The sequence below is a fragment of the Sinocyclocheilus rhinocerous genome, unplaced genomic scaffold (genome assembly GCF_001515625.1).
Source record: "Sinocyclocheilus rhinocerous isolate Xijiao unplaced genomic scaffold, SAMN03320098_v1.1 scaffold534, whole genome shotgun sequence".
Classification (NCBI taxonomy): domain Eukaryota; kingdom Metazoa; phylum Chordata; class Actinopteri; order Cypriniformes; family Cyprinidae; genus Sinocyclocheilus; species Sinocyclocheilus rhinocerous.
The window spans coordinates 1,239,504-1,257,597 of NW_015646352.1; the positions used below are offsets into that span (position 1 = coordinate 1,239,504).

The 18,094-nt window shown below is 35.6% G+C and overlaps 2 protein-coding genes across 3 annotated transcripts in view; both read right to left on the reverse strand.

Annotated features, from left to right (window-relative positions):
• LOC107707402 (liprin-beta-2-like) overlaps positions 1–1,844 on the reverse strand; it is a 58,035-nt gene extending 56,191 nt beyond the window's left edge. The window contains exon 1 of the mRNA XM_016511390.1: positions 1,769–1,844. The gene's annotated coding sequence lies outside the window, so the exon portion shown is untranslated. The remainder of the gene's footprint in view (positions 1–1,768) is intronic.
• A 694-nt stretch (positions 1,845–2,538) lies between these two features.
• Positions 2,539–6,120, reverse strand: LOC107707425 (olfactomedin-like protein 1). Of its 2 annotated transcripts, XM_016511421.1 has the most exons (4): positions 5,791–6,120; positions 5,665–5,685; positions 4,445–4,730; positions 2,539–3,777 (listed from the first exon to the last, which is right to left on the reverse strand). In XM_016511421.1, exons 3-4 carry the CDS (start codon positions 4,680–4,682, stop codon positions 3,002–3,004), a joined length of 1,014 nt encoding a protein of 337 aa, XP_016366907.1. In that variant the 5' UTR covers positions 4,683–4,730; positions 5,665–5,685; positions 5,791–6,120; the 3' UTR covers positions 2,539–3,001. The 2 variants fall into 2 exon arrangements, with proteins under 2 accessions (XP_016366907.1, XP_016366906.1); XM_016511420.1 differs by having other exon boundaries at positions 5,665–6,120.
• Between the last annotated feature and the right edge of the window lie 11,974 nt (positions 6,121–18,094).

Genomic DNA, 18,094 nt, shown 5'->3' on the forward strand with positions numbered 1-18,094 from the left:
GTGGTACCGAGGCCCGTGAAAATGTCAGTGAGCCGCTCGGCACAGGAAAGCTCTGCTCATGGGGCAAAACATCACGGTTCTGTCCTACAGGTCCCTGACATCAATACCGCCCAATGCATATTGCATGGGATCTCCATCGCTCTCTATCTCAGTCCGCAGAATGGGGTTCACACAAAGTCAGATGCCAACTGCAGATGTTTAAGAACTGGAACGTCATAGAAATAATTTGGTTCCAGTGTTTTGTACAAAATGTAACTGGGAATCGGATATCAATTCCTAAACCTAGAGGATGGACACATCAAAATCAAAGAGTGACAAGAGAATTCATGTAAATAGCTCAAAGAGTGACAGCTGAAATGAGTGATGGGCACTTTTAGATGCTTATTAAACTGTATTTAACTTTACAAGCCTCCAAAGAGCCTCAAAATACAAAATCACACTGAGGATTGCAAAGCATTAGGTGGCATATTTGATGAAATGTTAATCTGTAAGCAATATTCACTGATCTTCCTCAAAATCTCTTTCTGAAAACAAAAAAGTGAAGATCAGAGGGATGGAGAATGAAGTCAAAGGTCATGAAGACTATAAAGGCTTGTACATTTTTCAACCTTAAACAGCTACACATTACAACATGATCCTTTAAACAAACACTATAACGTCTCAAATTTCATCCAGAAGATATTAAACTCTATTTCTAAATGCTTTAAGTTGGCAACCATTCTACAGTGGTGTCATCAAAGAGCAATACAATTGTGTTTTCACAAACCAGGGGAAGTGGACAAATAAAAAAGCCTTTATCTTTTTCTCTAAGCACATGATCTTCACAGACAGCTTTGTTGAACTCCACAGACATTACCAAGTGAAATCTCCATTGCAGCACATAGTGTGACTGCTCACTGAGCCCAATGGGGTCAGTACTGAAGGAAGAGGCTTTATACTCTATAATAAAAACTGGCAGTAAAACAAACATGGACAATGAAGAGTAACAAGCAGAGACAAGAACTGTAATAGGCTTCATTGCAAAACAAGTAGCAGAATATTTTGAGAATATGCGGTCAAATAATGGCTCATCTGAGACAGTTCATCCTACACTGTATGACCCAGTTATCTACTGTACCCTGATCCTTCAGGATTTGACAGAGCAATCACGTCTGTGTTTAAGTTTCTGGTCAGTGGTTATTTCTCTTTGGTCTTCATAGTATAGCGTAGTGGTGTAAAAATAACGTACATAATGAATACAATAAAATGTTAAATATAAATAAATATATATGCAACTACATTAGGCTATATATTTTTGCATTAGATATTAAACTTCAGCTGGTCATCATATTAGCTATAGCATATGTGTGTGTGTGTGTGTGTATTCATTAGATGTAATATATTTAATTACATTTTCATTATATATTATGTATATATACACAATATTAATATTTAACTTTTTTGACATATACACAATAATGTGATTTTTATTCATGTTAAGCATATTTTGCTAAATCAGGAAATTCTGATTCTTTATAATACACACAAATACTTAAATGTATCAATAATAATAATAATAATAACACAATGCAAGAAATTATAAATTAACTTTTTTAATTAGCCTACATTTTTTTTTACGATGAACAATGTTACTGCACCTAAACTTTCTTGATATTTTTTATGACACTACACATGGGAAAGACTACTCAGTACTGCTTAAAATTATGAAAAAGTTTTTCTGCACCTAAAAAAGCAATATAGACAGGATGTTTTTTAAAAATCAACTTACCTGTAGTATAATTCCCGACTGATTTTAAATCATCCTGTTGTCAGCTGGCGTACCGCTCATGTGTTATCATCGAGCTGCGCAGCTCCATATACAGTAATAAAGCCATATGATGGACATTTCCTCTGACCAATCACCTGTCATGTATTGTAAGAGGCGGGTCTTATCGCGAAACGAATTCCATATTTTGTGCAAATAAACTAAAACAACCCTCATTATAATGCGGAAAAGGTATAGTGGAACTCTTTTAATTTAGAATGGGTAGCAAGGGGGTAATATTTTAAGAAGCACAAGAGCGGTAAAAGAGGCTTTCTTCTTTAGTTTCACGTGTCACCGATAAACGATCAAATAAGCTCATAAAATAAACATTTCAATACGTTGTTTTGTTGTGTCGCCTTTGTCTTCAAATATGCTCCGCTACAATTAGTGACAGCATGTTCAGGTGGTGCTGGTAATCTGTATGGAGGATAGCCTACAAGCGCCATCTTCTGTGCAAGGTCACAAATACAGAAAGCATGTACAAGTGCGCATGCGCGTAACGTCTATTTAGTGAATGTAGTGCGTGTTTGCAGACTCTGTACATAAATAAGCATAATTATTTAGATGTCCCCCCTAGCAATCTCCTTAAGTTATTTTTTAAAATTCTTACAGAAGTAGCCTACTAATCAAGAAATGTCAAGAAAATGTATTGATCAAAAAAGGGTGGGAAACTAAGGCCCACAAGAAGTATTTCATGCAGTACAAATTAATTAAATGGTTAAATAGTAGTTCAATGATTATTTATTGCCAAAATATGCTATAAAAACAACACACAAATTGTGCTTTGTATAGTGCACATTATAAATGTAATATTTCAGTCCATGATCTCAGTCCACCTCAGAAACACAGTGAATTTGAAAGGCAAATATGTTCTGTACAAAATATTTTCTTCAAGAGACACATGCATTGCAGATATTCTTTTTCATTTAATGCCATTTATTTATAGAGTACTGCTGTTAGATAAGCATCTTTTACTGTCTCAAATGACAGAATATGATAGTTGCAGTTCTCTGACTGAACCGAGGAGGTCAAACAGTCCTTTGTTTTTCAGGAAATTACAGTCTGGCATAACTACAAAGTGCACTACATAGTGCTTTCCACTAAATTACAAGCAGATTACATGTGATTGGGAAAAAGAATAAGGCACTTCTGGTTAAAAGGACCTCATTGTAACTACCCATGTAGAACTGACCTATCCTATATCTTCTTGATTTCTAACTTATAGATGGTCTGATAACCATCATCCCAAGCATACAGTTGCTTATCCTTTGGGTGGAAACGCAAAGTGGAGTGGCTGGTGTAACGCTTTGGGAAGAAAAGCACAGGGATGCTCTCGGTGTAGATGGTGTCATGGATATCAAACAAGCATTGGATGCTTGACCTTCCACCATAGTGGGAGTTGTAAACCACATATAAGGTGCCACAGATTATGAAAGCTGCTTCTGCATCACGGCTATTGCAGTTGGTATCCCAAGTGTGCTCCACTGCCAGACTACTGTGGTCCAGCTTGGTGATCACCAAGTTGCCGCTGAAGTCTGGGTCGGCATGGATTGACCAGAGCCCCATTTCATCTACGGCGAGATCCAGCAGGGTGTGAGGATTGAGGGAATATGCCGGCATCCGACCGGCTCCAGGAAGCAGCAACCGATCAGCCACTGTACGGTTGCTGAGGTGGACCTTCAGGATCTCATTGTTGGTGTCTGCGTTGTGGTAGAACACAAAGCCGTTGTAGACCACATGGGTGGTTCCATGCCAGGGAAAAGGAAGACGGATAACTTCTGTTTTTTTGGTGGAGTTTGGTTCGGTGAAGGTCTTCAGAGAGGTATATGCTAATACTGTACTGTTTCGAGTACCACTAAAAAAGTAAATCTTAGCAGAACCCTTTGTCGGATCCTTCATCCAGGATCCATTGGCGTCACCTGCTTTCTTGACAATTTTGACAGACTTGATACCCACAACCTCTGAACTGCAGTCTGGAAGAATCAAGGTAAAAAAAAATCTAGTTTATGCAGCTATAGCATATAGTAATTATTATATAATTATTTATAATGATTATATTTATATATAATTATATATAGTAATTATGTAGGTTACATGCTTTATGTCTTTGCACAACCATATAAATTATGAGGCAATATTAGAGATTTTTTTTAATTTATCAGTGTTAGTGTTGGTTTTATAATGAATATTTAATTTTGCATGGTCATTTCCTCTATTTTTACATTTAGATTACTTTTGCCATCATATAACGCTCATTTAAAGTTATTTCTTTTAATAACACTAATACTGTAATACTGTATTTAACACTGTTAATCTTAAGCAAATCTCAAAATGAATATCCATTTTTCACACTGTACATTATAATGTTGTGATGCCTGAATTCACGTGTAGCATTTAAAATATTTGTTTTGGTTTTTAGTGTATTAATTCATTTAGACAAAATAGTATAGAATTTAAATAGTGGTGCATACTTTCTTGTAGACATTAAAAAAATAAACATCTCAAATGCAATCAAATTATACAGTTTTCCTCAGGAAATGAAATCACCTTCATTTTTACGTGTAATGCACATATAAGTGCTACCACTAAAAAAATGACTTAAAAATGAAAATGGTAGAGCTTAATTAACATCTTATTTACCTTTGCCCTTAGGGATTACAGTTGTCTTTTTTAGTTTGGCTTCTTTCACCTGCTGCTCGAGCAGTGAGTCCTCAATGTCAACCTGAACAGTGTCGGGGATCTTATTATGCAGGTATTCCACATCTCTTTCCACTCGGTCCAAAAGCAAAGCGAAGGTGTCAATGTGACCTTTGACCTCTGATTTTAGCACATTCATCTTGCTTGTTTCACTGTGTATCTCCTTGGACATGTCATACATCCTTCGACTGAAGTGCTGGAAGTCTTGCTCACATTTGATCAGTCGTCCCTTTTCAAACAAATGCACAAAAATACCATGTGACTGATCACACTATATTGCAACTTAAAATTAAAACATAACATGACATAAAATTAAAACATCTAATATATTTTAAATGTTGCACTATAGGTTGCTTGCTAGAAACTGTTTAGTTTGAATACAAAAAATAGTGGGGAAGTCATGGCCTAATGGTTAGAGAGTCAGACTCGTAACCCAAAGGTTGCGGGTTCGAGTCTCGTACCGGCAGGGATTGTGGGTGGGGGGAGTGAATGTACAGCGCTCTCTTCCACCCTCAATACCACGACTGAGGTGCCCTTGAGCAAGGCACCGAACCCCCAACTGCTCCCCGGGCGTCGCAGCAAAAAAATGGCTGCCCACTGCTCCGGGTGCGTGTTCACGGTGTGTGTGTGTTCACTGCTGTGTGTGTGCACTTTGGATGGGTTAAATACAGAGCACTAATTCCAAGTATGGGTCACCATACTTGGCCACATGTCATTTATTTATTTTTATTTTTATAAAACATGCTTTTTGTTAACCAGCTAAACCTTGAACCCCTAATTTGGCCAAGTTGGACACAGATCAACATCCTTGTTAGTCTTGGAGAAACATTCCAAATTATCAATCACATTTTAGAGAAACAGAAAGGGTTAGACTTATGGCATCTGAATATCAGTGTTATCAAACTGTTAGATTCTTCTGATTTTATGACTATTTTAGAGTTAGACTGAGGTTATGTTGTAGGAATATGTTTAAAAAAAAAAAAAAAAAGATCCAGGAACACATTGAACTTACCAAAAAGAATTGTAAAAAGAGTTGTGTTGTATCTGAATGTTTAGTTCATATAAGCTATAATCATATATTAAGATATTACATTGGTTTCTGTTAAAGCATGTAAAAGAACAAATGTATTTGGCCACAAAATCTTAAGAAAAAAATGTCTTACCTCAAGCTGCTGAAGTTGTCTCTGAAAATATTCCATAATAAAATCAGGAGTTGTCCTCTGAGCTTGTCCCGTTCCAAGCAAAAGAAATACAGTTACCAAAGACAAAAGCATGATGTATATTTTCACCTTTGATTTCTTTCTTGTCTTGTTTAGTTTATGTTATATAATAAACCCAAGAAAACTCCCTTCTTATCTACAATGTCAGTCTGGTAAAATGGAGCCAGATGGAGTTCCAGAAGCAACTGGTTGTTTGTTATTCAAATTCTGGAACTGTATTCGAAGAAAGATGCTGAAAAGGCAGGTCTTCACAAGCTGTGTTTTTAATAAACTCCAGATGTCCTGACATGCTTTCACTCGATAAATCAACTCTGCAGATCATACGATTCAAATTATTGCATATTTAGAGTATAATATACACCATACTTGCCTGTCTCCCCTTCAATTTGTTTATTAGCCTTTTAAGAGGTCAAGTTGGAAATTTGAGAACGGGAAACACATCAGGACACTTTCAGGAGCTTCAGTCAGTCTGGCTGTCCAAAATAACTTCAATTTTGGCACACAAGCAGACATTTTCCTGCCAAATAAGCGATGCGGGAAAAATGACTTTATTCTTGGAAGAATTCTCAAAGCTCAAAGGAACTTTGTGTTTTTTCTTAAAAATACTGAATCAGTTGTAAATTCAACTATATATTTTGAACCAAAACCTGAATTAAGGAGTTTGAGCCTCACACTAATTCATTAAAAAATCAATTAATTAAATAATTTTATTTGAATTGGTCCAACAATCAAAACAAAAAAATCAAAACAAAACACTATTTAGGATTAAAATATTGCTAGATTCTTTTCAAATAGTTGCACCTCCAAGAGAAATTGTAATGTGGTGATTCTGTTTGTCCATCAGATGGCGCCTTAAGACAAAAACAACAATGTGAGCTCTGGGAACAGGATTCACGTGTCCATTGTCGATTTTGTTTGCAAAGACAATGAGAGTGTGTTTACACAGATTAGAGATATATCGGTTTTCCAGCATCTCTGGTTTTTCCGTGATTATCTGAAATTCAGCATTTCCCTTGGATGATTCCCTTTAGACATTTATATGCTCCTGACACCACTGGCCCAAATTCCGCTAGTCAATAATTTAGGCTGGTATATAATGACATAATTCAAAATTGTGTCTTAAATAGAAATCACAAAACAATCCTTTTGCATTAACTACAGTATCAGATCAAATCTTCTTTATATATGCCTCATTAATTTGCTGTGGGTACATTTTTTTTATTGTACTATTATTATAATTTTTTCATTTAAACTGAAATGAAAATGAAGCCTGGGCAATTGTTAAAAATGAGGTTTGATTGTCATGAGGGGACTGAGCTAGTGGTCAAAGAAAACACAGCAAAGGGAAAGCGACAGGCTCAAATGATGTGGAAACATTTGATGTGGAAACTTTTGTGGCCTAATTCAATCACAACTCTGCAAATTCAAGGACTTGATTTACTAAAATAAAGCACACTGCAAATGCATGAAGAGAAAATCAACAACAGCAACAACAATAAATCTATATAAATAAAACTATATTTACTTAAGTTTTGGGTTTACAAAAATAAAATCGTAATTAAAATAATTTTAAAACTAATTTAAGCACACCTTCTCCCAAAGTACTTCCATTAATAAGTCTAAGTGGCTGCTGACCGAACTCTAACCCAGCAAAGCGAGACAAAACCCCTCATCAAAGGTTCCATTAGTGGAACGTGGTGTCTCTTCCAATACTGAATGAGTTTAACAACATCTCATCATCAGTGACTTCACGTCCCTATCTCAAGCCCATAAAAGTGTATATTATTTGGACTTATAACCATCTCTGCTCTGGAGAGTTGCATCTAATGCTAATGATTATGGTTATGTACACAAAATACTGCATACATATCAAACAACAGATCCCTGAAATTCTGGTAGGTAACTGACTAGAAATGAATGTGTTTATCTCTATAGTTGAATTTTTATACACAAATTAATAAGTGTGAAAGGGTAAATCTGTTCGGAAATATCAGACAACACTGACAGACCCAAACATCCCTTTTACCACCAAATGAGGGCACGCCTGGTCCCCATACAGTCTCCACCACTGAGCCAACCCTCTGACACACTTCCATAATTCCCTCATCTTTTTTTTTTTATCCCTACCAAATCCCAGCTGTTTCAAACTGCATATGCAACAACACATTCATGACTTTGTCAGGAAACTTCAAAGCACTAATTTATGATTCCTGATAGATTTGCATCCTTTGTGTCAAGCAGAAAAGACTGAGCAGATATAAAAAGACTGTAGATATAGGGGCATGATAAAATCCCAGCTAACAAAAATATGTTCTAAGAGTGTTTTGCTACATTACTGTTAAGTTATGAAAATGTTATTTCTGAATGTTAAAAACGCCCATTTTTAAAAAATGTTTAAAAAAACATTGCTTTGGAGAGTTGCATCTAATGCTAATGGTTACGGTTATTTACACAAAAGACTGCATACAGTATAAAACTACAGATCCTCAAAATTCAAAAGGTAAATGACTAGAAATTAATGTGGTTATCTCTATAGTTGAACTTTTATACACAAATTAATAAGTGTGAAAAGGCAAATCTGTTCAGATATATCAGACAATACACTAACAGACCCAAACATTCCTTCTACCACCAAATGAGGGCATGCCTGGTCCCCATACAGTCTCCACAACTGAGCCAACCCTCTGACACACTTCCATAATTCCCTCTCATCTTTTTAAAGGGTTTTATCCCTACCAGCTCCCAGCTGTTTAGAACTACATATGCAACAACCCATTCATGACTTCGACAGGAAACTTCACAGCACTAATTTATGATTCCTGATAGAATTGCATCCTTTGTGTCAAGCAGAAAAGACTGAGCAGATATAAAAAAGACTAGATATTGGCATAGGCATGCTATAATCCTAGCTAAAAAAAATGCTCTAAGAATATTTCGCTAACGTTTCCATTAAGTTATGAAAATGTTATTTCTGATGTTCTCTGAAAATTTTATGCATATGTTAAGAGAAAATTCCATGTAATCATTTTGCAAATGTTGGAAATGTTACTTCTGAATGTTCTCTGAATTTCAGTAACAAAAAAAATGCTACATGAATATACAACTAAAATATATCAGAAATAAAACATTCCACAAACAATGTATAGCTGTTTTTTTTTGTGTGCTAACGTTTTGAGAACATAATTAAATTCCAGATAACAATGAATGAAGGTTCTATTAATATTACTGGAAGAACATTTGTTAAAATTTTGGAGAAAAACCTGCCAGGACGTTAGCCAAAGTTCTGAGAATATTTCTTAGTTGCAATGTTGCATAGGGCTTTTAAACTACACATATTGGTTACAAATAAGATGTTGTAAAGGCTCTATTTTTAAATAACTTTTAAACTGGTGTTATTCACGTTCACTTTCATTTTTGAAAATTTTCAGTTAACCAAGAAGAAAAACTCTGAATGCACAGAGTAAGCAGACACAATGCTGTGCTTCAGTAGAACAGATTTAAATATATAGGTAAAGTGTCATTTTTTTCTGTTAAAATACCTTCTCAGTTGTACGTAATCTATGTATAGCTTCATTTCCCCAAAAAGTATTTTAAGTTAACAAAACATCGCTCTGTTAGTTTAGAAATTCCGACCAGATCGTGTAACCATTGGCGTGCGTTTTTTGGCAGAACTGTCTTTCTCTTTGACCAATCACAGACAAAGGGAGTGTTTGGAAACAGAACATGACACTCTCCACTAAATGTTCCGAAACCTGTTTAAAATTAGTCGTATAGTGTTACTAGAGGTGTAGAGATTACTTAATTCACATTTAACATCAGTTACCATATCAAATAATACATATGAAATTAAGCATAAGTTTGTAAATGTAAAGATGTAGGAGTTCTGTGTGAACGGAACCTAATATTGTATGTCTGTTTTTCTTTGGAAGTTACACAATGTTTTGCATTCTTAGCACTGTATTTGGATAAACCAGACACTAGATATTCGTTGCTTCAATCAAGGGTTATTGCTTAGCTGGAACAAATATAACATTAGGGATCCCTCAAGGCTCTATTCTTGGACTGGTTTTATTCAGCCTTTATTGCCTTGCCACCCCCTGGGAATGTTATCAGAGCAGCTCTTTGATATTTGAAATGCTAAAAATCATATTCGAGTCATTTAGATTTTTGGACACATGGCTATTGTCTTGTCTGAGGCTAAACATGTTATTCTAAACATAACTTTGATCTTGTATTCAGTGTATGTTACTTGTCACTAATCTGTTATTTAGCACTAATAGATTGTGCTATTGTTAAGGCTCATTTGCTTTAAAAGATTGTGCTATTGTTAAGGCTCATTTGCTTTGTCTGAAATAAGAGTTGTTTGTATTTACTGACCTTGTCACCAATGTCTTCTGTTTTATGTTTTCTTTGACTAGTTGTTGAAATCTTTGTTTTGGTGATTGCACTTGCTTAGCATTGCAGTGTTTATTAAACATGGTTTGAGAACAGAGACCTGCACGTCTTTCTTCTGAGCTTGTGCTGGAAAAAATTAATCACCATTGAAACATTCTGTCTTGAACTTTGGGACTTAGTGGGAAAGCAGAGGAAAGCAAACAGTCTATTTATTTGAATATTCATGTGGTCTACTAACATATGTGTTGTGTACACATCCTGTATTGGGTAAAAATACACTGGGGTCCAAAAGTCTGACACCACAATTAAAAGCTGGAAATAATCAGACAGTTTAAGGAATTGTAAAAATGTAAAAAAAAAAAAAAAAAACCCATTTAAAAACATTGTAAAAAAAACTTTCCATTAAAATGACAAAAATGCTAAATAATGCAATATATATCTTGAGTGAGTTGGATCACCCTAACATCTGGTGAAATTCCCAAGCTGATATATTATGCACCATCACATACTGTAAGTGCTTCGGTGGTCTTGCTGAAACCTGATCCATGTTATGTAGATGGATATGATAGAAAGAGAGGAATCTAACAGGGAGATAAAACAGAACGCACACCCACACTTGTGCAAATTCTGCCATATCCTTATCAATCAACATTATTTTATTTTAATTGTTTTAACCCATGTTGTATAGTTTGTGTGTGTGTGTCTGTGTTAGGACCCAGATTTTCAAAAGGCAACCCAACACCAAGGTGACTAGAAATGGAAACCAGTGATGAAAATGGAAATTCAGTGGTCAAAATATCATTGAAAAATCTCTTGTTATTAACAATGAATTAAGAAAATTGGCACAATTCATTTTTGTATGCTTTTGTTTTTTTTAAATATTTTTTTTTACATTTTTTAAATTATATTTAATATATTTATTTTCACAAACTGTGAATATACAGTAATTACAACTTTAGTTTTTACTTTTCAAATGTTATTTTATGTGTGTGCATAAAATAACATAATTAGGCTTATTGCTTTGCATTTTATGCAAATTTTAAACACAAAGTAGGTGCTTTCAGCAAATGTAATTGTGTTGTTTAGTTGATTATGGAAAAATGTGGACGTCTGGTCACCTTACCCAACGCATTCATATGAAAGTACATACAAATTTTCTTTACCTTGCTTACTTTTATTCATTCAAAGGATGACAGCACTTCATGCAACTTCTACCATGTGAATTAGCAACAACATATTTTAGAGAGAAAAAGTTCTCAATGCATTTAAAAGTTGATCAACCTATTCATATCCCTGTCCTATGCATGATTATATGGTTAGTTGCATTCTATTTGCTTGCATTTAGCATGGTTTTAAACATCAGAAAAAACCTGAGACCCATTTTTTGAGACACGCCCACCAATTAAAAAATCACTTGTGTAGAGATTGCGCTTGATGTAAATGCTTATGAGTGAGTTGTAATCTTATCTCATTAGGGTTCAGTTCTATATAAGTAGGTTTATTTATGGGTTTTTATGTGCATTACATGCATAAATGTTTGTGCGTGTACAATAAAGAGTGATCATGGTTACCATTGTTTGGACAGCGATATAGCCGTAGGATGGAGCCATAATTGTTCTGTGTATGAATTGCGTGCTTAGCAGCCAATAACAAACCGTTATTGGATAATTGTGAGAGCATGGAATTCCCTTGATGATTAAACCGGATAGATGATCAATCCTTCACAAGGCTTTTCAAAAAAGTCATGCATGCTAACTGTGAAACCCTAATATTACAGAATCCCCCTGGGTTGTAACTCAGGGACATGTAACCATAGCGTTGCTTACCTAATTGGCTTCCATTTAAGGCTAGAGGCGCACATGGGCTGCAATTCACCTCTGAATTGTAATGAGAGAGGAGATATAGCTTGTGAGGATTATAAAGAGGATGAGAGAGGAAAAATAAAATTGCAAACCTGTAGTTAAGAATTTCATGGTTTCTATTTTTCATCAAAATACACCTGTAGTCACATACAGTATGAATACATTGCTTGGCTAAATTAACCATCAATATTAGTTCCAATGGACCACAGTAATGTGCACCTGATGTCACTGATGTTTAAATGGCAAAACCGATTAACTAGTCTACCATTTGAGCATTGAAGGCTTCAACATATGTTTGTGTAACCTATAATCTGATTTAGAAAGCACTTCAGAAAGTGTTCTCTTTAGACATATTAGCAGAGAAAATCACACATTGCCATATCATATTCTGGCTTAATTGTATGTGACCCTTGTTAGCACACCCACGCTCAAGTTTAATTTAAAGGTGCAAAAGGAGAAGAATTGAGGTAATTGACAGGAATAAATTATACTTTAACATATATTAATAGAACATGTATTATAAATAGAAAACAGTTTTATAAATTATAACAATATAGATCAAATAAATGCAACCTTGGTGAGCATAAGACACTTCTTTTCAAACTGAAAATCTAAATATAACAGCTATTTTAAAATATTAATAAAAACTATAAACAATAAATTTTTTATACCAGTTTTAGTTTTATTGCAGTTAGTAGATTTTAGTTACAATTTAAATTTAAGTTAAAATTTATGTTTAGTTGAAGGCAACATTTCAATTTTTGTTTAGTTTAAGTTGTTCATCTATTATTCATGTTTTATTTTATTTCATTTAACCAAAATGTTTTTTAATAGTTTTAGTTAGTAAAACTAATTCTGGATACCATCACTGCACCTTGGTAAAACCTACAGCAGAATTAAAAAAGCAATGCATGTGCACTTGGAATCTTCAGATCCACCTTACCAAGGCCCTAAAGGGCTCTCCATTAACACTCCATCAACCAGATATCATTGATTAAGGCAGTCTGATTAGAGCCCCATTACCAGAACCAGTAAATGAGCATAAATAGAGTTTAAGACTTAAGAGCGAATTAAGAGAAAAGGTGCAATGAGATAGGAGACGGCGCTGGACAGGACCGTAATTCCCATGATGCCTGCGCTACTAAAGCACCCTACTGTCTGGTGACAGATTGGCCCTGTGAAATGATCTGAGAGCACAGAGTTTGCCTCAGTTTTGCACATCACAGAGATCACACTGTTAAATAATTCATAATGCTGGCAGTAATTAGGAAGCGGTGGGGCCCACAGAACACAGCGGTTACTGGAAACACTTCCCTCTTCACCCTTGACAGTTCCTCTACCCCTGAGTGCCAGCTCCTTGATTAGCAATGCGAGTCATTATTAGCACGTCTTGCCATCATACAATTTCAGGTAACATTAAGTTAACATTGATGGGTCTAATAGCAGAAGGAAGTCTAGCTGCGGTCAATTTACAAAACTAATGCTCCTAATAACAACTAAAACACGCTGTTGCTGATAAGAGCAAGAAATGCAACAAAACTAGAATGTCATCAATGAAGCCTGCTAGTCTGCAAGCTGCTGTATTTGTTATTAGCAACATTTGTTTTATAGTCTAGACAGTTTTGTGGTCATGACGTGATCTTGTAGTTTTGTCAAAATTTGCTACTTTTAGCCCAAAGATGTTATTAGTGGCGCTTGCTAAGCTAATATGCTAATATTTCTGTTTACTACTCTTAATCAAAGATTTGAACAAACCCTAACCCGAAGTATTAAACTTTGGCGTGTAACTCATCCCACATTATACCTCAAAACATTTTGCGGTAGAACTGCCACATATTAATCAAACAACATATTGATGAGAAAAACAGAAAACCGCTTAGTACTCTTTTGTGCGTATGTGTGTCAAAATTAAGCCATGTTTGTGTAATTGACCAATCCCTGAAGGCAAAATATAATCAATAATACAATTACAAGTAAAAGTACAGGTGTTAAAAAAGTAATTAAGTAAAAGTACAAAATACTCAGAGTACCAGCTACTTTCAAGCCATTGATATTTAATGAAATGTCAAAAAGCACTAAATCAAATCGAAGATTTGGTGAAAATAGATTTTAGCAATTCAAACAAAACTTTGCTTTCCATTTATAACTTAAAAACACTTAGAGCAAATGAAAAATATCTACATTTATACATCTATCTAAATATATCCAGCCTTTGATTGGTTAGCTTGATTTTGTTTCTCAATATTGTTTTTTAATCACCACATAAAACACATCAAAACTTCACGAAGCACAACAAGTGGATTGGATTGGAACATCTGTTTAAAGAGAAAACACACGGGGACATTTGACTGCACATCACCTTTTGACATTATCAATACTGCTTGCAATCATAATGCAATATGGAAAATAAATTAATACCTTAAATAAAAGGGTTATCGACTGTTGTTTATATTGTCATACAGGCCTGGATCTACAGTGGTACTAGCTCAAACAAAAGCAAGAGCACGCTCAGTTGAATCTATAATAATTGCATATTGTCAAAACAGAACTGGAAAATGATCCAGTGTTTGCGCTCTGGAGAGCTTCAAAGGTTTTGGTTTTCAGCGTGTTTCTATAGCGTTGAGCAGTGTAGCCAATCATAAACATGTCTGTTGATTTTTTGAAGGCAATGGCCAATCAGAGGTGTTTAAGTTAGAATCCACTCACCACGAGATGAGACACTAAGCCTTGTTCAGATTGTCAGTCCAAATCTGATTTTTGTGCAAATCCGATTGAAATCCAATCATATTTAGATAGTCTGAACGGCAACAAACTACAAGAAATCCGATTTTTGCAAATCTGTTTCGAGCCACATTCACATGTGGTTTGAAATCGTATTCAAATCACTTTCCTGGAAATCCGTTTCAGTCTGACCGGTCAGATCGGATTTAGGGTAGCTTATTCACGTTCTCACGCCACATAAAACTTAAACACGACAGACGTTTTTGTAGAACACATGCTGAATGTCTTAGCAGAAACAAGTTTGTGTTGTTGCGAAGTGCAAGTCAAGCAGAAAAAGACAATATACTGCTAGAATACGCAACTCTTTGAGTTTTGAAACCAGCAGAGACCGCAGCACGGAAAGCATTCCAACTTCCTGCGTTTCTGCTGCTGCCTCATAAAACGAAATAATCCAGCGCGATGCTGCATGTTGTCATAAGACAACGTGTATTGCAAACTGTATTGCTGTTATTGTTGTTTTACATAACAACGCAACGGCATTGCCATAGAAACCAATGCAGATACTGAGTAAAATGAAAGAGTACCATGGACACACAAATCGGAATTGAGCAGTTGCGATACACAGTGTGGACAGTCGATCATTTTGTTCAGATTCCAATCGGATATGAACAAAAATCGGATTTGGACTGACAGTCTGAACCAGGGATGTTGCTATGGTTTCTGGGCCCCCTGAACAGTGTCCCCCTTGGTAAAAATCACATTCCGGGCCCCTCTCCCTCATCCCAACCTTCCCCCCTTACGGCGCCCCTGGTCTGAACAAGGCTTTAGGATCTGTTGCACAACGAATCCTCCACTATGGTCTTGTCAGTCATCTCTCCTTACTCTTGTCACGTTCATTCATTCATTCAGCCTCAGACCTCACGCCCACGGACCGTTGGCTGAACATCTGATGCATATGGCACACAAAATTGGAAACACTTCAGGAGTTTCAATGTTGTCATCGGATTGGTTGAATTATACAGGATTACCGGGAGACGTATGTGTCGCGTTCTTTAACATTCCGTCTGGAAAGAAAGATGCTGTGACGCCAAACCCCCTCATGGAAGAAGAAAGCCGCCATGTTAGCGCTTGACAGAATCAACAAAATGTGATTGGTTGCTTTACCTGTCAGTCATATGGCTTCTTGGGCAGTCCATGGCCATTCAAAACGGCCAAGGTTCCCAGACCTTCTGCCATCAGTCTGAAGGTCTGGCTACGTGAGACTTGCTTGTGCTGGATGAGCAGAGCAGACGCTTTCAGTTTAGAATTGAAGTGGCCGTTATCCAACTGAATTAAATGTTTTTTATTTCTATAAAAAAGCAAAACGACAGTGGAAGCGGTGTCACGGTGGGCATCATAATGAAAAGTAAATGTAGCGGTGGCATCTTCAATGCTAATTTCACCCACAGACCAGTGAGACAGCTTTTCACCTTGACGAGTAATATCATTACATTTTAATATCGTCACAATCCTAGAAGGCGTACTCAGTAACGAATTGTGATTTTAAAAATAAAGAAGTAGATTACTTTGATTCATTTGTACTTAAGTACAAGTAAAATTACAGACTTAAAAATATACTCATGAAAGTATAAGTAACCGGAAAAACTACTTAATTACAGTAACGTGAGTAGTTGTAATGTTAGGCTAATTCACACCGCACAGACAAAAGCCAACAAACACCGACAACTGCCCCAACAGACACTGACAAACTTGTCCAGAAACCTGCCAATTTTAGGATAATTTGCTAAGCACGCCTAGCACTTACTCGCAGTCTTGCCTCATCATCATGGCAACGGTTCGTGGCCAGGTCAGATTACGTCAGCGTTTGTTGGAAAATCATATCACACTGCTCAGATATTCCACGACTCAACAATCACCGATTAAACATGTTCAGTTGGGTGAAAACAAACTCTGACCAGCGGCAACAGACGCCCGACGGGGTAACACACTGATCCAACAAACTTGTTTGTTGGCGTTTATCTTTGCGGTGTGAGTCGGCTTTTACCTCCACCACTGAATATAATTAAATTTGATATAATTTAAATATAATTTGAATAATAGTATAATTTGACTATTAAGTTTGTTAATATATATATATTTTATTAAAGAATGAAGCTGTTTGTTTAATTGACAAATACTTGAAGGCCAAATATAATTTAATTTGGTAATAATAGGCTTTTATAAATGAATATTTAAAAAAATGAAGCAATGTTTAGTTTGTTTATTAATTCAAAAATGAAGTTGTTTCAATGTATTTAACTTTTTAAATGAAAAAAAAAAGTGTGTTCAAGTCTAGTTTTTGCTGTGGCATCAAACAGAATTTTGAGAATTGTAAAATTGTACTGGTATTGGTATATAAATTACTCAAATTTTGATATTGTGACAACCCTACAATGTTATTTTATAGTTTAAGTTATCAGTAACTTAAGCTTCTCGTTTCTTGAATCTTCCTGACTGAAGTTCTTGCGTCTTTGGCAATCAGCTCTCACTACTAGCTGTCAGTAATTGTGATCTCCACCTGCCGACTGGCAGGAGCATCTTTTCTATCATCAGTCCTCGCCTGCTGACTCCGGTAAAAAGCACAGTATGACAAGCATCATTTTAAAAGTTTAGACCCCTCACACCGATGTGAACCCAGGTCGCTCCACACGACAGGAAGCCTTAGTGCAGCAGGACATTGATTAAAGAGCCATCAATCATCTTTTTTTGCAGATTGCAATTTCTTTCCCTTTTGTCAGGGACCTCTGTGTAGGATCTTTTACCCTCGACTGATTTCAGGATAGACGAGCATCAGTCATGTGTGGTCAGGGCCTGATGACAACCATCTAAAAGAGTAAGGGCAAGAGGATGAATCATTTAAGCAGAAATTACAGTGAACGCTCAGCCTTCATATCTTTGACCTTATTCATTGCTCTACTCATTCTAGAAAGCAAAACATTAGTTTTGGTGTTTTTGCCTTTGTAGAGATAAACTCTTACTAAAAACATTCTGAAGCAGCATCCTAACTGAAATGTAACTTAATCTTCACAGAAAGAAATATCACAAAACACAAATAACACGCCTACAGTGCAGCATATGGCCTTTTATCAATACTCTGCATACAAATATTAGATATATATTATTTTCTGAGTGATTTGTATTGAAACTTCAGGTTGTTGTGTTGTAACTGTTGTAACGATTATTTCTTTACCCATATTTAAATGTTTTTTTTTTCTTTTTAATTTATGAATTTATGTAATATCTTTTATACTATCTGGATCTACTTGCAGTCTTTCTTTGCCAGCTCTTGTATGTAAAACCAGATTTAAACATCAATGGGACAAAAAAAATAAATAAATAAATAAAAAATAAATAAA